The sequence below is a fragment of the Equus asinus genome, chromosome 25 (genome assembly GCF_041296235.1).
Source record: "Equus asinus isolate D_3611 breed Donkey chromosome 25, EquAss-T2T_v2, whole genome shotgun sequence".
NCBI classification, from domain to species: Eukaryota; Metazoa; Chordata; class Mammalia; order Perissodactyla; family Equidae; genus Equus; species Equus asinus.
In genome coordinates this window covers 34,191,079-34,217,985 of record NC_091814.1, presented here as the reverse complement: position 1 = coordinate 34,217,985, position 26,907 = coordinate 34,191,079, and the positions used below count along the sequence as shown (strand labels likewise).

Genomic DNA, 26,907 nt, shown 5'->3' with positions numbered 1-26,907 from the left:
TCCACTGCATAAAATTTTTTTTCTAGTTCTTTAAGGCAAAGATTAAAAACAGTATATTCACAGGTAAAAGAAAAACTCCAAATGGATAAAAAATATAATAGGAAAACAGTTAAAAGTAGGCAAAGGACACAGAAATGTAAATGATCAAAAACCATATAAAAAGATAGTTCAACCCCTGTAATAACAAAAAAAGCCAATTAAATTAATATTTAGACTATTAGACCTACTAGACTAGCAAAAATTTTAAAACTTAATATTCAGCATTGGCCAGGGTGAGGAAAAACAGGCATCTTCACACTGGGATTGGAATATTATTCAAACTTTTTAGAAGGCAACTTGGAATATGTTATAATTTCCATGTACTCTTTGACCTAGCAACATGGTTTTCATTTTAATAATTTGGTTTTTAAAAAAATTAACATACAGTAAAAATATTTTTCTTTTTCTAGTGTACAGTTCTGAGGATTTTTATACACACAGATTGTTTTGTAACCAACTCCAGAGACAAGACACAGAACAATTCCAACACACTAAAACATCCCCTCACATCCAACAACATGTTTATAACAATGAAAACTCTAGTAACTCAAGCCTCCATTAATTGAGGGTTGATTCAATATGTTATGATAATCCGTATAATGGAATTGATGTTACCAGTGAAAAAATGGAGCAGATTAATAAGGGAAGATCCACAATATGCTGGGAGGTGGAAAACCCGGTCAGCACTGTCACAGTTAGTTTAACCTACACATAAATGTATGTACAGAAAACTTTCCAGAAATACATTCACCAACTTATATGGTTATCTCTAGGAGACAAGATTGCAAGGAATTTTCTCCACATTGTGCTTTATGATTTTGTATTGTGTGAACCAAATCAACACACATTACTTTCATAAACAGAAGTAACAATAAAGTCATTTACCTTCTAGAAAATAATTTCAATACAAGATTTAGGTACATAAAGAATGTAATAAGCTAGCCAAAGCTCTGACTTATTTATAATTTGTAGGAAGCTTTGATATGGGAAAGATATCAAAGCTTCCTATAAATTATATGATGCCAGGTTTCCAGAAAATGAGTATTAAGGCTCAAAACCAAGTAATATGGCTGTAATTTTTTGGTGCTGGAATAACCTATGGTAGAAATTGCAAAATCTCTACATCTATAGATCTTTATGAATTGAAAAATATTTTCCTTTGTCACCTTGGAGATTTACTTTCCTATCTCCTCATCCTGCTCCTATTTCCATTAACCCAACTCTCCTAGGCCAGATGTCTGGCCATCATCCCTCTCCCTAATCTACTCTTTTTAAAGAAATCACCTATCTCCCCTATCACCCCATATTAATTTAATTATATTTAAATTATATCTGTTTACTATTCACCAAGCATGAACCATGACTTGTTATGAGTTTTCTTTGTCTTAATTCTATTGAGAGTTATCACGGGTTTGTTGTAAATTTTAATCCACTTTAGAGGTTTATGTGGTTTCATGTAAATACTGGGCTTCTAATTCTCCTGCTTTGTCTTTAAAACCTGTTTTTAGCTGTTTACAGAAAGAACTGCAAGTCTAAAAGTCTAAAAACTCAAGATATCAGAGAATGGAAAGATATCTTTCGTTCTGTTACACAGACAAAGCTTAAGTTAAAGGGCGAATACTAAGTAAATAATTTTTTCACGCACCTCTAGGGATAGCCTCAGAAAGTTCCTAATACAGAAAAAATCTTAGAATTTATATATTTATGTTTTTAATTTTTAAATTTTTCCTTCTTCTCCCCAAAGGTGACCCAGTACATAGTTGCATATTTTAGTTGTGGGGCCTTCTAGTTGTAGTACGTGGGACACTGCCTCAACGTGGCCTGATGAGTGGTGCCATGTCCGCGCCCAGGATCTGAACCAGAGAAACCCTGGGCTGCCGTAGCGGAGCGCACAAACTTAACCACTCAGCCACAGGGCCGGCCCCTGTTTTAATTTTAAAAGACAAATGAAGATTTAAAAGATTATCAGTGAAGGTAATATGTATATAAAATCTCACAGTAGTCATTTGATCCTGGCATCACATATCTCAACTACTATATGTTAATATTAACCTAAGTTGTTCAAGACACATCTTTTAGCCCATAAGAACGCCCCCGCCCAATCTCATTCTCTGATTGTAGATTAACCTCACATTCCTTCTTCTACATGAATTTAAAGTACATTACTACTTCTGTTAAATAACTCTATAAGGGTATAAAGAAAGCTACAATGAAATGCTACAATGTAGACCAAAACTAAAAATAAATAGAACACTTACTGGTTCTGTTAGTGTTGTATCTTTCTCCAGGAACTGTACAACACAGTAGGCTAGCTAAAACGTAAACGTAAGAGAGAGTTTATAAATATTACTGAGTGAAACAACATTTATTTAGCTAACAAAAATGATTACCACATTTTGAGAAATTTTACTCTAGTTTATCTCAATATATGAAAATGAATATATTCACAATTGTGTAACTTTCTAACCTTGAAAGTAACTTCTAGTTCAGAAAAGATCTTTTTTCAGTAGTTAACTTCTGAACATAAAGCTAATTGAAACAAGACTAGAAGTAACATTTTAGTTGTTCAGCACGTCTCTACACGTACGCCTATGCGAATACGATATTCCGTAAATATTAACAGAGAAAACTAAAATCATTCTCTAACTAGGTTATCACGGCTAGACAGAACATTTTGCAGCTATGTGGGATTTATTCAAAGTCACATAGTTAATTAGGTCAGGGCTTGAACTAGAAAAGAGAACCTGATATTATCTTTCCTAGATCTAAACTTAAAGTGCATTGTGTTTACTTAATAATACTACATATCATACCTTTAAATTATAATATAATAAAAATTTTCTTTGGACAATTTATAAAGCAAATTGCTTAATTATACTTAAAATTGCCACTTCAATATTGCTCAATTTCTCTGTCCTTCTATCAGTCTGAAACAGCATTCACTTCATTTGAAATTTTTCTGAAACTTACCTGAGCATGGAACAAAGCTAATCCTTTTGCAGTATGCATAGGAATAAGAACCTTCATTAGAAATTGTTTATGTTCTGCTTTCAGTGGCAATGCAAAGCCATTGATAATACTGGAGGGAAAAAAAGGCAGGGGGAAGGGGTAAGTAGTTACTACTTTATCTCTAAAAGTTATTATACCCATGAGTACATAAGGAACAGTGCTCTGCTTCAATCCTGGTGTTGAATGACTTACTCATCTTCAAACTACTTTGAAGTCTGTTCTTCTGTCAATGAATGATCCCAAAAGAAAACCAGGATTGCCAATTAATGTCCCAGTAAGCAATTTCTATCTTTGTTTTCTATAAGGCCTATCACTTTATTTATGCTTTGTTGCCTTTATTTTCCTCTCTGAGTCAATATCATAATATTGTAGAATTTTCAATATTTTATGAAGTAAATGAGTAGTTTCTCTTACTTATTGAAAGCTCTGAAATTAAGAAGTAGTTCTTTCCATAATCATTCTCTAAATATTAATAGAGGAGACTAAAATCACTCTCTAAATATAAATAGAGGGGTCTAAACTTCTCTCAAGTTAATACTGCTACGTGGAAGGCAAAGTGTTCATGTAAATGAAAAACAAAGGCTGCAGATTCTTTTAAAAAGAACAGATGGATTAAGAATAGTCTATCAATATCTGAACAAGAATTCTTGTAACTTCATCAAAGATTCACTATAGCTTATTTCATCTCTTCCCAATCAGATCCTATAAATTTCTGAGGCAGTCTGGCAAGATCAGGCATAAAACATGCCACAGCTTCAAAAGCAGGAAGCCTATTCTGAAACAGATGTCTTGCATGGCAGAACTTTAATATACTGACCCCCTAAAAAGCTATAATAAGAATTCAGTTGAGAAACTCTCTTGCGCTGTATATTTAAACTCTAAAATACAAAATAATATCTCCAGCCCCAGCTAAGATTTTAATACATAAAACATTCAAAGTTACTTAATTCTTAAAAAGAACAAAAAAGACAGACCTACCTTCCTAATATTTCAAGGAGTTCAGCAACACCATTGAAATGTTCTGTTTCATATATAAACCTGAATTTAAAACAAAGACAGATGTAATGAAAATCAGACAACAGAAAACTGAGAGAGAGAGACACAGGAAGGTCAGGAAATCAATCCAAAGGGCAATGATATGAAATGTACAAACATGCTTTAGGAATTCTTTGTAAGCTATTTTGCCCCAAATCAGTTACTCCTTAGCAATCTTACAAAAGAAGGTCTATTTCCTATTAAACCACATATACTTTTGCTAAAACCTGCTATATATTAAGAAAATAGAATATAATTTCACCTAGAATATTTTACTTAAAAATTTACAAGGAAGATGAGTTTTCTCCAAGAAATACTTTTCAAAATAGGAAACCTCTACTCATAGGAAAATTCAAGAGAAAAGGACCTATCTGTGATAAAGCCACTTTTATTCAGAAACACAGGCTGCCTAGCTTTCCAAGATTAGGATGGCCTTTAAAGCAGGGAGTCAAACTCAAATGACTACATGACAGGGAAGGTATCATAAATGTCTCAAGTGGACTCAGGAGAGGATGACAAAGAACTGGAGAAAGACGGTCTCTCTAGGGGAGGCATTACTCATCTCTAATTGTTACAATGTGGGAATGCTAGCCTAATTTTGCCAGATCTTCAATTAAAACAAACAAATCAAATCTGAAATGTGGGTATTACAGCTAAATCTCCTAATTTGAAGCAATTACTTAACAGATTATCATTTACAAAGTAGCAAAAAGACAGGCCCCATATAAATTTAATTAGCTTTGTCATAAAATCAAATGATAGCGCTTCCAAGAGCTACTGATTTATATAGTATTTACATACAAATTTTTTAAACAAAAAGCTCAAATATATAACTAGATAAATTCTCTTCCTCTCAATGAATCTTAAATATGAATAATGTTGGTATTATCTATTAAAAACTGTCTTCATTACTACTATCCACTTGGATGAGAAGTAGGTTACAAGTTTCTAAAAAGTTAGACACAATCAAACCCATAAAATAGGCTAAACATGACTCAAATACTGTCACTTAAATTTGCAGATTTCAGAAAATAAAAATTAACCTAAAGGAACTGGAATAAAAAGAAAATGTGGAGGGGAAAAAAAGTGCTATATATGAATATAGGACCAATTTACCTGAGGAAAATGTTGTTAATTTGTTTTCTGATGAATGCTCTTAATCCCAGAAATTTTCCATAAATTCGATGCAGAACAGTCTTCAGGAAGTCACGTTCTCTGGGATCTTCACTATCAAAAAGCTCCAGGAGCTTTAAAAAAAATCTGAGAAATTACTTTTTAAAAATAATCGAGCTAAAACTTCATTCTATTCTAATTTTGATTTTAAGATAACTCATGAAATCTTAAAAAAACTTTTAAAGATTCTGCCTTATCAGATTGAATTTATTCTTGCTAAATAATGAGGCTAAAGAAAAGCTTAGAGAGTATTTCTCTTCACTTATTTCATTTCAAAAAATGACACAATACATAATATAAACACTTCAAAAAGTGCAATTTTTCTGCCTCGCCACTCATCTTAAAATTCTATCCTACTCCTGACTACTAACTATGGCTCATAATTTTGGAGCGTTGAAATCTGAGAGATTTTTAATGCTTTTTGATAGAAAATGAAAACCACAGGGGCCGGCCCAGTGGCGCAGCAGTTAAGTTCGCACGTTCCGCTTTGGCATGGGGGGGGGGTTTGCCGGTTCGGATTCTGGGCGCAGATGTATGCACCGCTTGTCAGGCCACGCTGTGGTAGGCGTCCCACATAAAATAGAGGAAGATGGGCAAGGATGTTAGCTCAGGGCCAGTCTTCCTCAGCAAAAAGAGGAGGATTGGCAGCAGATGTTTACTCAGGGCTAATCTTCGTCAAAAAAAAAAAAAAACCACCCACATACAGAATTTTAAGCTTGCGGATCACAAGTCATTAAATAAATGAAGTTTAAAAAATATACATGTGCAAATATGGATTTCTAGTTTATTAGAAAGATTTATACAAACCACAGCTTTTTTTGTGATTTTACACTAAAAAATTTCAAGAGAGTCACCATGCCAATTGCTCAAAAATTAATAATTAGTAGGATAAAATATTGGCAGATACATGCTAATAGAGTGGAAATCATTCATGAAATAAAAAGAGGAGGCCACAGATTTTTATTTAAAGTCAGCTTAGCAAATGGCTAAAAAATTTTAAACCAGTTCAAACTGGCCAAATCAGCATTTTCCTAAACCTCTACACAACTCTTCAGCCAAGGGAAGATAAAGATTACCTCTTTGAAAAATCTGAAGTCAAAAGCTCAAACTTCCATTATAAAATGGTAAAGAAACGGAATCTCTTCTGTCAAAAACAAGTATTACTGTATTTTAAATGAAACATTGGATTTTCTTAGGAAAAAATATAAAATAATCTCTCTTATAGGATATAATTACCTATGAAGTCATCCAGGAATTTTATGTTCTGTACTTTGGTATTGACAATTACAGTCAAGATGGCAAGCTCTGCACCTCATCAGAAGTTCTTTTTTCATTCTGACTTGAATTATATGTAATTGTTTACATGTGTATCTCTTCTACTAGAGTGGATATTTTGTGACAGTGGTGATGACTTATGTCATATTTATATACCCCTAAACGAGTGTTTTGCTTATAGTTTACCTTCTTTGTTCACTAGGTTATTAAAGTATTGCATGAGGCTCCAGCAAAAAAATATCCATGAAGCATGAAAATTTATGTTAACATACCTAATAAATTCAGTTAAAATTATTCTGATTAAAAATGGTTACACTACTCACTGAAGACACTCAAAATTCAAGTTTCTGATGTTAGGTTTACTTAGAAGATATGCTTTCAAATTAATAAAAGGGGCCCTTAGAAAAACAATATTCACATAATAAAACACACAAAACTAATATCCAGGAGACTACGTTTCTTATTCTGGCTCTGATACTTATATCTAACTGTGCTTTTTAAGAGTAATTCATAACCTCTGAGCCTGTTTCTGCACTGACAAAATGAGGAGGGTTGAAACCAATTCTTTTTTTAAGAGAAGCTAATATCATGCTTAGAGAGTCTAGTTCAAATCCTGATTGTGCCACCTACTAACTGTGTGAAATTGGACATGGTCTAGCTCTTTATACAAAAGCACACAAGGACAGTGCCTGGTACATAAAAAGCACTCAAAAATTCTTAGCTTCCTTCTTTCTTCTGAAATCCTATGATTTGAACATAACCTGGAATTATGCAATTGTTTTCTTCCCTTGAAATAATGAATGTTCAAATTTATACTTTAGATTTTTCTCCTATACTTCTAAGTCTTAAAAAACTTATCACTAAATCAAATAATATCAAAATACAAAAGCTGAGAATTCTCATACATACTATTTATTAAAGCAGCACACTAAGAATACCTCTGATCTGTAAAAGCACAGAGATACATACTGCTAAAAACAAATTATTGGGCTTTGGCTTCTCAGATAATGCAGACAGAGTAGAAGGTGGAAAAAGGACCCCACCCTACCAGTTTTCTTCCCGTTCCCCCTCAAACTCACTGAATAATCCAGCAGCCTAAAGACCTCAAGCTCCAGACTGAGGAAGCACTAAGGCAATTGTTCCCCTCAACCTGCTACTATCTTAAATACAATTTAATATGGCATTACTAGAGTTCCTTAATATACTGTACTCCTTCTGTAGCACATAAGAGCTACAGAAGGAAATAAATATGCATTCATTTGTAATTACAAATGTAATTACAAAGACAAATTGTAATTACAATTATTCATTTGTAAATAACATAGCTCCATTTAATCTGATTATTTTTACTTGTGATTGAAATGTACATTTTACTGTTAACACACATTTAATATTTCTTCATAGTTCATGAAGAGCCATGATAAGAAGGTAGGAAAGGTTCTTGTAATGATTTTAATCCTGGCCTCAGCACTGGGTTCATTACTACCCTTTCATTCATCTCCTACCTTTCTTTAAAATGCAAATAACTCTACAAGAGGAGGGCATCAAATTCCTATGAGACCTTACATACTGATAAGTATTTCAAAAGAGAAAATGGACCTAAAAAGGTTCAGTCTACTTTCTAGTTTCATCTAGGGCCAGCCAATTCCATGTAGTTAAAAAGAGGCCTTTAAACTGTTGAAAAGATTTTGAAAATAAAAATAAAAATGAACATATTCTGAGAAATTAATTTTGAGGATGCAAGTTCCAAAAAGAGCTGACCAATTTATAAAAAAGAAAAGGGGCTGGCCCTGTGGCTGAGTGGTTTAGTTCACATGCTATGCTTTGGCGTCCCAGGGTTTGCTGGTTCAGACCATGGGTATGGACCTAGCACGGCTCCTCAAGCCATGCTGAGGCAGCATCCCACATAGAACCAGAAGGACATACAACTAGAATTTACAACTATGTACTTGGGGACTTTGGGGAGGGAAAAAAAAAAAGGAAGATTGGCAACAGATCTTAGCTCAGGATCATCTTAAAAAAAAAGAAAGAAGGTATCACATATGTTTAACTCTATCTCCTTTTCTTCTTAAAGATCCCATTTTATTTGTGGTTCAGGAGTTGGGTGGCTAGAATGTTAAGGCAGGAAGGAGAAAGGAAAAGGGAAGGTAAGTGATACCTGATGACAGGAAAGGAGCCTAAAGCCCAAACTCCTAACAAGGATTCCATTTCTATTTTTTCCCTCTCTGTCACTTCAAAGTCACAATGCTTAAAACATATGTCAAGTTCAAGTTCAAAGACTTAAAATTTTTTTTTTAAAGTTTGCCCTTAGATTGAATGGTCAATACCAAACTTTCTCAGCTAGATATTCCAGAAAGGCTTGCTTTTCTGGTCTTTATAAAATAACTATGAGAATTTAAGATTGGATAGGATAACATGACTGACTTCATTAGAAGCTCGCCCTTAATTTAAAACACTCTTTTATTCTCAAAGCTATTTCACTTTTATCCTAATTGCCTGGAAAGAATATTAAGTGCTCTTATATTGAAATAAACCATTAAAGTTTTGAAAAACTACTCTATTTTAACCACAAGTTAAGAAAACATTGTTAAGGTGAACATAAGAAAATTTAAGACATAAGAATTCCTTACCTGTTGTACAAATTTCTGATCAATGTATCGCTTTGCAATGCTAGGCTGGAAATCAGGGCTCTCCAAAAATCTTAAGAAGAATTCATACACCAACTATGAGAGAAAGTCAAATAAAAGCTAATGAACCAAATCATCTAAGTACAGGGCTCAGGAAGGGATGTCTGTGCACCAGAGAATAAACTAGAAGTCATAGTAGGCCTTCTACTTAAAAAGTGCCAAGTATCTTAAAAGTAATAGCAAATGTTCACTTGCTACCACAAAATCAGAATTTAAAGTAATGTTTAGTTCAACCTGCTTCCATCACAACCACATCTTTCAAGAAGAAAGGCAAATACACTAAAGTTTCTTTTTTATTGCAAACTAACAGCTATAAAAGGCAAGAGTTTAGCCCAAACTGTGCCTTAATTTATTAGCTATTAAACAATATATCAATCTGGTGCCCTAAAAATAAAAAAGGAGGATTAGATCCCAAAGTAAAAAGAGTCTTTCAATAAACATTCAGATAGCCAATTAGGCCACATACAGAAAGGAGAAAAAAAAAAGATTGCTCACTAACCTTATAGACCTCACCAACATACAAAAAACACTACCAGATCTGGGCCCTACCATTTACCATAGAATAACACATTTTGGTTACTACGAGTTCAATAATATTCTAAGGCTAACAACAGTTTGGAGATCTGAGTAAATATTGTTATGTTTGATGCCTTTTTGCCCAACTATGCAAAAGGAATGATGCTTATCTGGTCTAATTATCATCTAATTTTTAATGTTAAGTCTGAATTAAGAGATAGAGCAAGAAAAAATTAAAGTTGATATCAATTAAGTTTTCACTTATAAATAATTTCCTAATCAACTATATAATTTTGCTTTGAGGTACACATATGCAAAAAGATATACAAAAATTCTCACAGTCCTCTGAAGAGTTAGTACAGTCTCATGGACTCTACACATTTTCACTGGCACATCTTGCTCAGTGCCTATTTTCATGTCCAATACTGTGATATTGTGATATAATAAGAAACATATATTTGGTTTTCATCCCTGGGTACTGGCACAGGGCTCCTAAAACCCTTGAAATTTCCTGAGTGATAAGGGGTGAGGGGAGCATCTTTTGTTATTCATAAGCCCCTTTCAACCATATCTGAGTATATGCTAATGAGGTGACTCTAGGAGAATAAAGGGTGGTTATCAGAGGAAACAAGGATGTGATTAGGGGCCTGGAACTTTCAGCCTCAACCCGCCATCCTCCAGGGAGGGAAGAGGGGCTGGAGATTGAGTTCAACCGTCAATGATTTAATTAATCATGCTTATCTAATGGAACCACCATAAAAATCCTAAACAAAAGGGTTTGGAGAACTTCTGGGTCCGTGAACACATCAAGGTGCTGTGAGGGTGGTACATGGAAGCTCCAAGCCCCTTCTCCATACCTTACCCTAGGCATCTCTTCCATTTGGCTGTTCTTGAGTTGCATCCTTTATAATAAACTGGTAACAGTAAGTAAAATGTTTCCTTGAGTTCTGTGAGCTATTATGGCAAATAATCAAACCTGAGGAGTGGGTCCTGGGAACCTCAGGTTTACAGCCAGTTGGTCAAAAGTACAGGAGGCACAGACTTGCAACTGCCATCCAAAGTGGGGGGCAGTCTTGTGGGACTGAGCCCTTAACCTGTGGGGGCTGTGCTAACACTGGGTAGTTAGTGTCAGAAATGAATAAACTGTAGGACACCCAGTTGCTGTCTGTAGAGAACTGGAGAATTTCTTGGCATGGAAAATCTACACATTTGGTGTCAGAAGTGTTGTGAGTAGTGGCAGCAAGTTTTCCTTTAGCTACATATAGTGTAAACAGATATTAGGCACTATACAGCTCTAAAAAGCTCGTTCACTTGTTAGGGAGGTAAAACAAAAACTAAAGACACAAAATGGTATATACACAAAAATTATGGCACAGACTACAAGTGCAGGAGACATCTCAGGGACAATCTTCCTCACCAAAAAAAGAAGAAGAAGAAAGAATAGGGCTTTTATAGAAAGAAAGGACACGTCTTGAGAAGAAGATGGTGTAGAGTACAGGTTGGCGGGCAGGAATCAGAGACTGAGAATCTTCATGCAGATCCCTAGCTCAGCAGAACTTAAGATTCGTGGGCAGGTGGGACCAGGTTAAACACGAGTCAAGTATGGCATGCATTAACCTGTATACTCTACCTCTTAAGATCTGCATCAGAAATATAGGGCTTAGGGATTAATAGTTTTGAGAGTAACAGCACGCCTTCTGGAGGACTTACAGGACATCAAGCTCCACATCAAACCGAATCCTCTAAATCACATACACAGTTGAAACCTGTGCCTATCACAGATACCACACATTACTTCTTATATCGTTTTCACCTGCATCATTTACCTGACATGGTGACCATTAAGTGATCAGTCAAGATTAGCAGCAAACTGCTTTTATGCAGCCAATTTAGCAGCACTGAAGAGATGATGACAAAAGGTTATCTAAATACATACTGAGTAATCCCAAACAGAAGTACAAACACTAGTGATCTAGAGCTGAAAATCCTCAGTACAGCACAATTAAGACGATACTTCTATAACAAGGCACCCTGTCCCCACTGTCACTCTCTCTACACCCTTATCCTGCATTATTTTTTTTCTCATGTTTATCACACCCTGACATAGTATTATTTATTTATTATTTATTCTTTTCCACTAGAATGTTTTGCTTATTAGTTCAATACTTTACCCCCAATATTTAGAATAATGCCTGGAACACAATAGATGCTTAATAAATATTGAATGAAGAAAATCATAGTTGTTGAGAGACTGTATTTCTGTATAGTTATTGAGGTTTCTCTATGTTCTTCTATAGGAAGAAATAATTTGCTCCAAGAATCTAAGAAACAGTGCTGCAAAGAACAACAGGTACTTTCAGCAATGGATTCATTTCTCTAACAAAATGACAAACTTCATATATGTTCAATGTATGGTCCTCCTACTTCTGTAAACCAAAAGAATACCCTAAAAGATGAAAGATAATGAAAAAGTGTAGGGAATACCAGGTAATATTACCATTCTACTCAGTACTGACCATGTCTTTCCTAAGGTAGTTAAAATAAGATATACAAAAATTCTGGTCTTCACCAATAAAAGACTTTAGAAGAAGATACAACAAAAACATCACAGATGATTAAAGTATCTGAAAATAAGACCTATACAAAAAGCTAAAGGAACTGGAAATGTCAGGTAAAGACTGAGAAGCAAGTTTAATAATCTACAAGTACACAAAAGGCTCTTTTCAAGGAGTATGGAGACTGAATGTTTTCCAACCTCTATTAAGAGGAATCTAATCTAAATGAGTTTTAAAAATTGATTTAAAATATGGAAGAATTCATGTAAGAATTAACAAATACAAAACTAAATGAAATATTTTATATTAAGTGCCTAGAACATTGCCTGATACATGGAAAACACAAAACCTTAGTTCTTTGATAATGTTTCTTTCTCTGTAATCATTTTAAAAATAGGACAGATTCTGCATGAACTTCTAATACTTTAAATATGATCTGTCTATAGTTTTTTTCCTCTGCTCTTTTATCCATAAGAATTAAAGGATAATTAACAATAAGTAACTATTCACAATTAAAACAGTCTAAGTAATAGAAATGTTTCTCAACCTTAAACAAGGATAAAAGCTGTTCCTTTTCTGTTTCTGTATATAAATGTTAATGTTATCAGGCTATGATCCCTATCTTTTTCTTTTTTTTGCTGGGAAAGATTTACCCTGAGCTAACACCTGTTGCCAACCTTCCTCTCTTTTTATTTTTTCTCCCCAAAGCCCCACTACATAGTTGTATATTCTAGTTGTAAGTCCTTCTAGTTATTCTGTGTGGACTGCTACCACGGCATGGCTACTGATAGATGAGTGGTGTGGTTCCATGCCCGGGAACCGAACCTGGGCCACTGAAGCGGAGCACATCAAGCTTTAACCATTAGGCCATCAGGGCTGGCTCTCATTCTTTATTCTTAGAATGTGCAAAAATTTAAAATATAGTATCTGGCCAAGAGCTATTTGAATGTGAAGGTGTACATCGTGAAATATGTATGTCCCCAGTTTAAATTTCTAATTATACAAACCAAAAAGAGCCTCAGTCCCTAAAATACAGGTTATCCCTTAAAAAGGTCTATCCTACATAATTACGTCTTAGTTATTTGTGCCACTAAAGAAAACAAGTGCTAAAAGAAAACGGAAATACTACACAATCCCCTTGTATTCCACATTAACACAGTAGCCAATCCTCCCTAATTATCTAAAGTAGGTATACAGAAAATTACTATCTTGTTGATCCTCAATAAATATAAAGCAATAATATTGGGAAGAAGGAAAGAAAATAAAAAGTAATTTATAACTGTTGTTCATTAATAATTAGTATATAATACTACAGTTAGTAAATTAAAAGATATGACCAATCCCCTAGTGCTGAAATGGCCTTTCTTTTTTTCTTCTGTGGTTTTTAATTCCATTTATTCCATTATTCTATTGCTCATCAGTATTTCCATCAGAGTGTGAAAAAATGTAAAAAGAGATAAACTGTAAATTAGCATATTTTTAGAAAATTCATGAAAAGGGTTGGGGAAATAAAAATTTGAAAAGTTTTGAAATTACTGTGATTATTCCCCTCATTAACTAAATTTAATGTTTATTTTTTATGCTACCAAATTAGTTTTTAGCATCAAGTATGTAATAAGCTAATGTAAAATGTAAACTTTTAATACAAAACAAAAAATTCCAGATGAATTGATTCAAAGTGCATTCACAACAGGGAAAGAAACTTTTATCGAGCAAATTTCTGCAGTGCTACAACTCTCTATAATCTCATTTATCAGAGCAGCTTTAATATTCCACAATAAAAAAACATAAAAAGGGGGCCGGCCCCACAGCTGAGTGGTTAAGTTGGTGTGCTCTGCTTCGGGGGCCCAGGGTTTCGCTGGTTCGGATCCTGGACACAGACTGCTCATCAGGCCATGCTGAGGCGGCATCCCACATGCCACAACTAGAAGGATCCACAACTAAAATATACAACTATGTACCAGGGGGCTTTGGGGAGAAAAAGCAGGGGTAAAAAAAAAAAGGGATTGGCAACAGTTGTTAGTTCAGGTGCCAATCTTTAAAAAAAAAAAAAAAAACATAAAATGATTAAATAATGATGTAGCAACATAGCAACAATATAGTGACAAATCTTAGAAATCAGCTCACTCGCTATTCAGTAGTTTCTGATATCCCTAGACCATTTAACTGCGAAATTTTAAAACTAAAACATTTCAGGGGCCGGCCTGGTAGCGCAGCGGTTAAGTTCGCTTGTTCCGCTTCGGCAGCCCAGCGTTTGCCTGTTGGGATCCTGGGTGCGGACATGGCACCACTTGGCAAGCCATGCTGTGGCAGGCATCCCACATATAAAGTAGAGGAAGATGGGCACGGATGTTAGCTCAGGGCCAGTCTTCCTCTGCAAAAAGAAGAGGATTCGCAGCAGATGTTAGCTCAGGGCTAATCTTCCTCAAAAAAATAAATAAATAAATAAATAAAACCTAAAAACATTTTAGTTACCAACAAGATTTCAAACTATGAACACATCTAGGGCACAGCCTTTCAAACAGGGGGTCACAGATGTATAAAAATCTCTTTTGTGTGTCTATTTGTCTTGGGAGAAAACCCATTTTTAAAAAATCATATTTTGAAAGCAACTCACCACTTCCTAAAATGTTAAGGACCACTAGTTTCAGGGAATTTAAAGGAAACTTCAAATCATACCAGTGAAAAATAGGAAGTGTAATATTTGGCTGAATTTCCACTGTTCACTTCCACGGACATATAAAAATATCTTAATGGAAAAACTATTTTTAAAAATTCAAAGACTGAGGAGACTTTTTCAGATTATTCAACTACGTGTGATTTAAAATATATAACTTACTAGCTAAAGAGAATTTCATGCTTTTAAAACCTCTGCATTATTAAATACAATATCACTTATTTTACACCAACTGTGCTTGAAATTTCAGTTGAACTTGTGTATACACTACTACAAAATAGTTTTCCACTTCAGATTTTCGAATTCTATAAGCTCTGATGTGCTGCTAAGTCTTAAAATTTTTATCAGCTTTAACTAACCCTAGGACAACTCTTCCATTTTATTTAGATGTATATGTGCTAGACAGAGTGAATAAACAAATAATGAGGAAGACTATTGCTTAAAGTGTCCCAAATAGTTTAGAATATATATTTCTTTCTCTTGTCTTTTATAATAAAAATAAAATGGAATGACCACTTAAAAATATAAGTCCTGGAAAAATAAAAATAAACAATGTAATTTGAAGTAATACCTAGCACCCACATATAAAGCAGGGTTCCTTTCTACCTCCTGGGGCTTACGTAGAAAATAGCTGATGTTGCTGATTATCTATTCTACTGTCATTAAAAATATGTCAGTTTTCATTGTATTCAAGACAGACTCTTGCCTCCACTGGTTCTAGCCTGTGGCAAGCATTGTTGGTTGGCTGACCTAACACCCATTCCCTTCCCAATGCCTGTCGCTACTATTGAAGCTGGAAAAATTAAATATTCACTCTGTCAGTTTGCCTTACAACTAGAGCAATGGAAAACAGAAAAAGAGGGTAGAAAGAAGAAAAACTAAAAACAATTTAACAGCATGAAGAAAGAGATTAAAAAAAAGATTTCATGAGAAAGTAAGAGATACAGATAGAGGCAAAGAGCCAACATTTGAATAGCAGCCATCCCCAAAGAAGAGAAATGAAGCAGTGGAACAAAAAAATTACTAAAAACTATTATTGAAGAAAACTTTTCAGAAATAAAAGTGGACTTTTATAGTGAAAGAGCACTATTCAACTGGGGAGATTTACCTAGAAAAATCAACACTTATGTATAGTCTAGTAAAGCAATTGGCCACTAAAGAAACAACATCCTTCAGGCATCCAGGCAAAAAGACCAAGTCTTTATACAAGGGAAGGAAAATCAGACTGAAATTAGAAGACAACGGAATACCATATTTAAGGTACTTAAGGAAAGAAGTTGAAGAAGTTGATTTTATACCAAATCAAGATGATCTTTAAAAATAAAAACTACAAACTGCTATTAAACATGTAGGAACTCAGGGAATAATGTTCCCACAAATCCTTCTAAAGAACGAGTTCCAAATCACCAAGAAATGATTAGAGAAGCTTCGACATAAGGAATGATAGTAAACATTACATATATTAGCTGTAGAACTAATAAGTGATGGGCATAAAGGTGAAAGAATAGTATACAACTAGTTACATGTTCTTTTTTTTTCAGTAGATGTTCTAACCATGTAGGTACTATACAGCTATCAAAAATATGAAGTAGGATGAGGGAATGGAGAAGAGTGTATGGAAAGTAGAAAGCTTCAAACTTCCACACAGGCATTTACTGTGACAGTAGAAGGATATTACTTTAGCGGCTGGCCCAGTGGCATAGTAGTTAAGTGCGCATGTTCTGCTTCTCGGCGGCCCGGGGTTCGCTGGTTTGGATCCCGGATGTGGACATGGCACCACTTAGCAAAAGCCATGCTGTGGTAGGTGTCCCACATATAAAGTGGAGGAAGATGGGCATGGATGTTAGCTCAGGGCCGGTCTTCCTCAGCAAAAAAAGGAGGACTGGCAGCAGTTAGCTCAGGGCTAATCTTCCTCAAAAAAAAAAAAAAAAAAAAAGGATATTACTTTATATTAGATGCTAGGGTAGAATGAAGTGGGAGAAAAGACTACTTGCTAATTTCAGTACTGTTCATTCTAGAGAACTATTAAACTATCTACAAAAGAGAGAACCCAGGGTATCATATAAAGGTATCAGCATGAAGGTAACCATAAGAAAAAAAAGTATACTTCTTCCCAGATACCAAAAGTACTATATTTTAAGGAAAAAAAGGGAGAGCAAAGAAAACAGACAGTATAGCTTAAAAAACTGTGCTAGGTTCTATGCATACATTATCCCATTCAATCCTTACACAATCCTGCTTTATCCCAGTTTTATAAAGGAAATGCAGAGAAGTTCAGCAGCTTAACCAAGGTCATATAGACAGAAAAGTATCAAAACTGGCATTTGAGAAGTCTGTCACCAGAATCATCACCATTTCACCATGCTTTGCAAGGAAAATAATTCTCTTGTTAGAATTTGTATATATAAACTTTTATTCCATTTAGCTAAGGGACATCTATACCTGTGTATATACCTGTAAAAATTCGCTTATGAGGGCTAAAAAAGAAAAAAATCATGGCTAGTTAAATAATTTGGAAAATATAGTTTATTGGTGTTATAATGAAGCTAAAAAGATACGAATTAAACCTCATAAGAATTTATATATATCTATTTTAAGGCCAAAGACTATATCTAGGAGAGGTAGTAAAACTTTGAATAATTAAGAGTAAGGACTTTGGAGTAATACAAGTTATAAACCTGATTCTGCCACTTGCTATTTGTATAATCTTGGGCAGGATTCTTAATCTCTTTTAGCTCCATCTAAGTTTATGTATAAAAGGTGAACAATATCTACTTTATAGCATTACTATAAGGATTAAAAGAGATAATGTATATAAGGCAGTTGCCACTATCTCTGGAACATGGTAGGTGCTCAATAAATGGTAGCTATTGTTGCTATTAATATAATTGGCTACACATGATCAGCAATCTTATAAATGAACGGTATTAGTCACATGGAGGCAGATACATCAAATTCTCAAAAAAACCCCCACTTTGTTGTGCCTGTCTGTAGATTTCAGGTCATTAATATTATCTTAAAAATATAAAAGTCATTATATTGAAGCATTATGCAAGAATCCTTTGAATGTGGTGATTTTTACTTTCTCCCTCAGTGCCTTATTTTAAAACTATGAAAATATCTGTAAACTGAAGGTGTCATCTGAGTATTCTCAGAGCATTTTAGCTAGACATATGGGGAATAAAAATAAAACCTAATGTATATAGTCAAAAATCAATGATCATAAAGACTAGATATAGGAGTATGCACAAAAGAAACACTAAACATGTGAGTATAACATTTTACAGCTATAACAGAATCTTTTTATTTATTTATTCATTTTTTAAAGATTGGTACCTGAGCTAACAACTGTTGCCAATCTTTTTTTTTCCCCCTGCTTTTTCTCCCCAAATCCCCCCAGTACATAGTTGTATATTCTAGTTGTGGGTCCCTCTAGTTGTGGCATGTGGGACATCGTCTCAACATGGCCTGACGAGCAGTGCCACATCCACACCCAGGATATGAACAAGAGAAACCCTAGGTCGCCGAAGCAGAGTGTGTGAACCTAACCACTCGGCCAGGGGGCCAGCTCCTATAACAGAACCTTTATGACAGTTTTCATAATACAGCATAAGTGGTTTAAGATGATCTACCCTGAATTCTATCTAAAGAGTTCTAGTTACTACAGTATCAAATGAGGTAGTGCCAATGTGCTTCTTTTTTTTTGTTTTCCAATTTTTCTCCCCAAATGCCCCCAGTACATAGTTGCATATTTTTTAGTTGTGGGTCCTTCTAGTTGTGGCATGTGGGATGCCACCTCAGCATGGCCTGAGGAGCGGGGCCATGTCCGCGCCCAGGATCTGAACTGGTGAAACCCTGGGATGCCAAAGTGGAGCATGTGAACTTAACCACTCAGCCACGGGGCTGGCCCCCCAGTGTGATTCTATTGCGTGAACCCTAGGTGATATATTAAAGCCACATATTTGAGGGGATGTTTGAATGAAGCAGTTAGAGCTAGACAGAATTAGTTAGGGAAGGTTTAATGGAAGAATTGGTAAGATTTTATTACCAATTTTCCAATGATTCTGAAGAGTGAGTTGTGACACGATGGCCTTTAGGGCAGGAAGACCACCCCTCCCTCAGTCTCAACCAAAAAGCTGTGCTCTAGAGATGGACTTCTGGAATGGCAGAATGAGGACTTGGGTGAACTTGCTGTTCCATAAAAACAACGAAAAACTATTGAGCTGGCAGAAGAAAAAATAAGTGAACATAAAGATAGGTCAATAGAGATAATGAAGTTTGAGGTGCAGAAAGAGAAAAGAAAGCACAAAAAAAGAAGAGCACTTCAGAGACTTGTGAGACACCATTAATCATATCAACACAGACATAATGGAAGTCTTAGAAGGAGAGAAGAAAGAGGCAGAAAAAATAGTTGAAGAAATAATGGCTAAAAACAACTTAAATCTGATGAAAAATATTAATTTAAACAACGATCTCTTAACTGGAGCTCAATGAACTCCAAGTAGGAAAAGTGAAAGAGATCCACATCTGGACACATCATAATCAAATTGAGAAAAGTTAAAGACAAAGAGAAATATTCAAAGCAGCAAGAGAAAAATAACCTATCGTATACATGAGATACTAAATAAGATTAACAACTGACTTGTCACCAGAAAACCAAGGATACCAGAAGACCAGTAAGGATGGCATCTTCAAAATGTTGAAGGAAAAAGACAACTAGCTAAGAATTCTACATTCAGCAAAACTCTCCTTCAAAAATGAAGGGGAAATTAAGACATTCCCAGATAAACACTATGAGAATTCATCACTAACAGACCCACCCTAGAAGAAATACTAAAGAGAATCCTTCAGGTTGAAATGAAAAGACACTTATGTAACTCAAACCCACAGGAAGAAATAAAGAGCATGGGTAAAGGTAACTACATAGGTAAACATAAAAGAAGGTATAAATGTATTTTTATTTGTAACTCTTTTATTCTACTGCTTTACAAGACAACTGCATAAAGCAATAATTACAAAACTGTGTTGATGGGTGTATAATGTATAAAGATCTAATTTGTATGACAATAATACCACAAAAGAGGGGGTAGGGAATGCAGGTATATTGGACCCAAGTTTTGTATACTACTAAAGTTAAGTTAGTATTCAACTAAACTAGATTGTTTTAAGATGCTAATTGTAATCCCCAGGGGAACTACTAAGAAAATAACGCAAAAAAAGAAAGTTAAAGAAACAAGGGAATTAAAATGGTACCCTAGAAAATACCTATTTAATACAAAAGGCAGTAATGGAAAAGTAGAGAAACAAAAAAGACATAAGATATATAGAAAACAGCAAAATGGCAGATGTAAATCCTGCCTTATCAATAATTACATTAAAAGTAAATGGATTAAACACTCCAGTCAAAAGGCAGAGACTGTCAAAACTGATTAAAAAACCCATGATCCAACCAATGCTGTTTACAAGAGAGACAATTTAGATTCAAAGAAAGATTAAAAGTAAAAGGATGGAAAAGATACATCATGCAAACAGTAACTAACAGACAAAATAAACTTTAACACAGAAAGGGTTACTAGATTTACAACGATAAGGTTATAATAAGGGCCACTCATGAGGAAGATATAACAATTATAAACATATGCAGCTAACCACAGGGCTCCAAAATATTTGAAGCAAAAAATGACAGAACTGAAGAGAGAAATAGACAATTCAACAATAATAGTTAAAGACTTCAATATCTCACTTTCAATAATGTTTGGAACTACACAGAAGATCAACAAGGAAATAAACAGCTGAACACCATTATAAACCAACTAGACCTAACAGATTTCTACAGAACACTCCACCCAACAACGGAATACACAATCTTCTCAAGCACACATAAAACATTCTCCAGGATGCTAGGCCATAAAACAAGCCTCAAGAAATTTAAAAGGATTGAAAACATTCCAAGTATATTCTCCAATCACAATGGAATAAAATTAGAAATCAATAACAGAAAGAAATGTGGGGGGCCAGCCCGGTGGCGCAGTGGTTAAGTTCGCACGTTTTGCTTTGGCGGCCCGGGGTTCACCAGTTCGGATCCCAGGCGCAGACATGGCACTGCTTGGCATGCCGTGCTGTAGTAGGTGTCCCACATATAAAGCAGAGGAAGATGGGCATGGATGTTAGCTCAGGGCCAGGCTTCCTCAGCAAAAAGAGGAGGACTAGCAGTAGTTAGCTCAGGGCTAATCTTCCTCAAAAAAAAAAAAAAACGAAAAGAAATGTGGAAGTCACAAATACACAGAAATTAAACTCATTCCTAAATAACTAATGAGTCAAAAAAGAAATCACAAGGTAAATTAGGAAAATATTTTGAGATGAATGAAAACAAAAACAAAACATATCAAAACTTATGGGAAACATTAAAACAAAAACTTGTACATGAATATTCATAACAGCTCTAGTCACAAGAGCCAAAAGGCAGAAAACTACCCAAATGCTCATCAATTGATTAATAGATAAACAAAATGTGGTATATCCATACAATGGAATATTATTCAGCCATTAAAAAAATGCAGTATTGCTACAACACTGATGAACCTTGAAAATACTAGCTAAGTTAAAGAACCCAGACACAAAAGGCCACATATTATATTATTCCATTTATATTAAATATCCAGAACAGGCAAATCTATAGAGACAGAAAGTAGATCAGCAGTTATCTACAGGGGCTATGGAGACAGAGGAATGGGAAGTGACTGCTAATGACAAGGAGGTTTCATTTAGGGTGATGAAAAAGTTCTGGAACTAGATATAGTGGGGATGGTTGCATAGCATTGTTAATGTTAATGCCACTGAATATTACACTTTAAAACGCTTCAAATGGTAAATGTTAAGTGTATTTTATCACAATAAAAAAAGTGAAAAACAACATTTTGGGAAAAGAAAATAATATTAATAAAGCATACTAAAAGTCAAACATTTTAAATAGACACTCAGATTTAAAAGCGAGAACCATGATTTCAGCAGAATATTGTAAATATAAAAATCGTCAATACATAAATATGTTCCATACTTGTATGTGAGGCCAAGAGGCCTCAAGTGTGGGTTCATCCTCTTCTGGATCAAAATCTGGATTATCACTTGGAGGAAGAGTACGGAAGATGTTAGCACTGATCTGTAAGGAAAAACAAATTTAGATTTATGTTCTTTGTCGTGTAATTAAATTCAACAGTGAAAAACAAAATATTTTAAAGATAATTTTATTTAAGAAAAAAGTTATGTTGTGGCTATAAGCTTGGTTCAAAACCTATAAACCTCTTCAAGATATGAAGAAGGCAGGCATTTGTTTCTCTGTTTTCTCTATCTCATACTCTGACTTCTTCAGATGCCAAGGTACTGAAGATTATAGATTACCTCCGGATTCCTGTTCTTTAAAACATGCAGTTCTTTCCAAGTTTGCTTTAAAAAAAAAAAAAAAAAAGAGGGAGGGGAGGGAATTTTGGGGGGAAAAGCATAAAGTTCCTAACTCTTCCTAACCCTAACTTGATTCTTTTCATCTTCCCACAACTCCTTCCATATTCCAACCCAGTCACTTACTTACGTTACAACCCAAAAGAGTTTGGTAAAAAATCACCATTCTTATACATACACACCACTCTAAGGAAGAGGAGGGAATGGGTAGAATACCTTCACTGCTATTATAGACAGTTTCTAACACCCCATGATGATTTAATTTACTATATTTCATCTACACTGAGCCTTTTAAAAAAATATTAATCTCTCTGAAATCAAGATGTGCTTTGAGATTCTTCATTTTAGATTCAATGAAATACAGTATTTATAATTTCATCTTTCATACTGTCTGTCTCAGTACCAAGGTAAAAAATATATATTCTTTTTCTCTAGCAAAGGATAGATTGTGGTCCCAACTCACAATTCTTGGAAGAATGATGAAAAAACCGACAGACCAAATGGTTAGTAAGCATTTAAGGCCATCCTATTGAGGGGTTGGTCATTTGAGATAAACTATTTGGGGAACAGAGAATGAGACAAGGGGTGTTTGGTGGTGCAAGCAAATTTCCAACTGTTCTTATGAAGTGGCATCTAGGGTAGGCCAAATAACCGCTCACAGTCAATTACTATAAGACTTAGAAAGTAATAACCTAAAATTTGATCTGCTAGAACTCAAAGCCAATACATGAGGGCAGAACCAATAAATAGTTTGATGGATATCAATTTCACAAAAGAGTGGCAGAAAGTCATAGATAGAACTTGAAAAGGAAATATATGACATAAGAGGGTATAATTTGCCTTTGAGATCATACTTATTATTGTTGGTAGTAAAAGAAAAACTTAACCTTGCAGCCATCAATAAAATTAACTGTATATAACAAATATACAGAAAACCTTTAAGGGACTAAGTGGGTGAGCTGGTTTCACTCTTATCTAGAAAGAGTTATGTACTCAGAAATTAAAAAAGAAAAAAGACAAAACACACGTAACTTTTTACTTGGGAAAAGAAATTAAATCCCAGAATTTATTAGTATACAGCAATTACAGAATAATTTGACTCAAATACTGGACTACTTTCAATATCTAAATCAACAACTTTATGGAGATAAAAATAAGGTTATCTTCCCAGGATTTTCAAAATTCCTGAACACAAACCATTTGAAATCAGTAAGTGAAAACACTGCTGTTTCCCCTTGAAACTTTTTTAATAATAAACACAACACAAAAAACAAAATAAGAAGTCTATTAATATTCAATATTTATATTCTCAAACTGTCACTTACTTTTTATTGTCTATGGGAGTTTTGGAATTTCATTTTGATTTTTTATTTCATTTTGGAATTCATTTTGATTAATGTTCTCTCCATAGCTAATCTTTAAAACTTTTTACGCCTTTTATTTTCATTTTTCGAAAAAAACAACCAAAATTTCCTAAGTTCTTTTCACAGGTCTAATACAATGTGATGAAAGAAAACGCAACTAGTATATTAGGGACAAATTTAACTTTCCTACACATTTTGCTCTTCTCTCAGAACATATATTAGGCAAGGGAAAGGAAATTAAGGTAACTACAGGTTATACTGCTTTAACCTTCTATACCCTGGTAACATTTAAGCTTAAATTACACACTAAGTGACTCTTAATTATTCCAACTGAATTTTTTCTATTTTGTTAATATGCACCAAATAACAAAAATCACAACTCCTAAACAAATTTCCACTGTTTGATGGAGAATAAGGTTGAATTATTAATAACCAGTATTCTAAACAACCTTACTTAAATAAAGTTAGCAGTAATTTATTTTTCACATCAGATATTTCAGACATTTATTTATATAACTTCTTAAAGGTCCTGAGTTTAGAATAAAATTCAAGTGCTACAGAATCTGCAAATATAAAAATGTCCTTTTTTAGACTTTTAGCCCTTTAAAATCCTTATTCAGAAGTTTTTTTTGGCCTGACTCCCTTATCCACCACTGAAATGTGGACAGCTCCATAGTTTTTCACTGGTCTTCTCTTCCTCCTTTAGACAGTCTCTCTCGGTGACTATTCAGCCCCATGACATTAATTATATATTCACCTATATAATCTCGAGCCTACATCTTTCTCCTAAACTCCAAATCTGCACCAGCCATTGTGGCTATTGAATTCCCAAATTATTATAAGCAATGACAGCATCATCAGAAGGGATGGTTAACCTTTCAAATGGACTACTTTAAAAAACATTCTTTTGAGTACATTAATTACTGTACTTTTATCAAAAATCAGTCTCATTAATTCATAATTATACCTCAGATCTTACTTCAATTTATACAAATCTGAGGAACATAAGTCTAGAGGCTTACCATTTTTACTATATCAGAATACGCTGATTCAACAATTACACCACGATTAGTTGAAACATACTCAACCAGTTCATTCAGTGTTGCTCTTTTAATTTCTTTGCTCTTCAAGTCTGAAACAGAGTCCATGAAATCAAACAGTACACAACACTGCTGCAACTTCTGACAGAAAAGCTCTTGTTGTTCATTTGAAGCGGCATCTAGAAATAAAAATAAACACACACTTAGAAATAACCTACTCAGAAGTTATGTTTATATGCTTATTAATTTTGTAGAAGTTAGCCACATCCATAAAACTTCTCTCAAAAATCTAGTGAGAAATTTACCCATCTAATCCCATCATTCAAGCTAGAATCTGAGATTTATCCTGGACTCTTTCTCTTCTCTTACTACCCAGAATCAATCATTAAATGTTACTGATTCTGTTTCTTAAACATATCTGGCATCTATCCTTTTCTTGTCATTCCCACTGCCATTTTGATGACCTCCATCATCCACCATCTAGATGACAGCAATGATATTCTAACCGCTCTTCTTGTCCGGTCCCATAATCACTACAACTCCTAATGTATCCTCTAAACTACCTCAAAAACTAAAACTGCTAAAATGAGAATCAATCTGCTGACACACAATACTTTTCAGTGATCCTCCAAAAACTAGAGAATGAAGTTCAAACGCCTCAGGATTGTATACAAAATGCAGCTCCCTAGGGTCAAGAGTCATCGTTCAACACTTTCTAGCATGCACCTTCATTTTGGTTAGACCACACTCCCTGCACCTTCCTGAAGATTTTACACTGTTTCCTCTGCTTAGAATGCCCTCTTCCCACATTTCCTAGCTTGGGAATTCTCCCTATGTATTAAGTTTCAGCATAAGCATATTCCCCGCTCAGAAGTTTTCTCTATGGCACTGAAGCTAAATTGGTTGGTTAATCCACTTTTACCCAAATATATCTTAGGTGCATACTGTAGTATTTATTGTGCTATATGGTAATTATATTTTACATGTATAACACTCCTAGACTATGATGGCCCTAAAGGCAGGAAACAAGTGTTATCTTTATCCTTCTCTCTCTTTCTCCCTCTCCCCCCACCCACTCTTGTATCTAGCACAGAGCCTGGCACATAACAGGCATTCAACAAATGTTTATTGTTCTATCTTCTACTTATTAAAAGAATATGGGTACATTATGCTGATTTTATTCTAACAAACTATTAAACCCTTTTGTTTCCAATATTCAAAAAAACAAAAATTCAATTCTGAATTTTCACATCTATAAACAAGGACCTTCAGTTAGCTCAATTATTTGTTTCTTTTTTTTTTTTTTTAAAGATTGGCACCTGAGCTAACAACTGTTGCCAATCTTTTTTTTCCCTTGCTTTTTCTCCCTCAACTCTCCCAGTACATAGTTGTATATTCTAGCTGTAGGTCCTTCTAGTTGTGGTATTTAAGTTTCTTGAACTACCGAGATTAAATATTTTAAAGTCATATTTCATACTAATATTTAGCTCTTAATACACAAAAGTATTCTTCCACTCAAAACCAGTATCAACTTTATGCAAAGATGCAGGTAGAAATCTTCATAAAGATGATAACCTAAAAAAAAGGAAGCCTATACTTTTTAAATTCTCTGGGGCAGAAAGCTAACGAAATTATTTTGCTACTATATGCAGGCTGCTGTCCTTAAAACACCGACTTAGATAAGGTACGGTCAGAAAAAAAACAAAGCACATCTTTTGATTGGTCAATTTTACTCAATATTCTAACACAAAATTTTTACAATAAAACAAATGTGCATCTATTATGAAGAATGATATGACTTTTTTTGGGGCTGGCCCCGTGGCCGAGCGGTTAAGTTCGCGCGCTCCGCTGCAGGCGGCCCAGTGTTTCGTTGGTTCGAATCCTGGGCGCGGACATGACACTGCTCATCAAGCCGCGCTGAGGCAGCGTCCCACATGCCACAACTAGAAGGACCCACAACAAAGAATATACAACTATGTACTGGGGGGCTTTGGGGAGAAAAAGGAAAAAATAAAATCTTTAAAAAAAAAAAAAGAATGATATGACTTTTTTTAAAAAATTGAGTTAATGATAGGTTACAAT

General features: G+C 34.6%; 1 protein-coding gene across 1 annotated transcript in view; it reads right to left on the bottom strand.

The window, feature by feature from the left end:
* The window catches only part of PPP2R5A (protein phosphatase 2 regulatory subunit B'alpha), a 74,156-nt gene that overhangs the window by 8,766 nt on the left and 38,483 nt on the right, over window positions 1-26,907 (bottom strand). The window contains exons 2-8 of the mRNA XM_014834809.3: window positions 24,808-25,004; window positions 22,024-22,125; window positions 9,162-9,254; window positions 5,200-5,330; window positions 4,027-4,086; window positions 3,010-3,118; window positions 2,298-2,351 (exon numbers count right to left, since the gene is read on the bottom strand). Coding sequence (XP_014690295.1) covers window positions 2,298-2,351; window positions 3,010-3,118; window positions 4,027-4,086; window positions 5,200-5,330; window positions 9,162-9,254; window positions 22,024-22,125; window positions 24,808-25,004 — 746 coding nt within the window. The remainder of the gene's footprint in view (window positions 1-2,297; window positions 2,352-3,009; window positions 3,119-4,026; window positions 4,087-5,199; window positions 5,331-9,161; window positions 9,255-22,023; window positions 22,126-24,807; window positions 25,005-26,907) is intronic.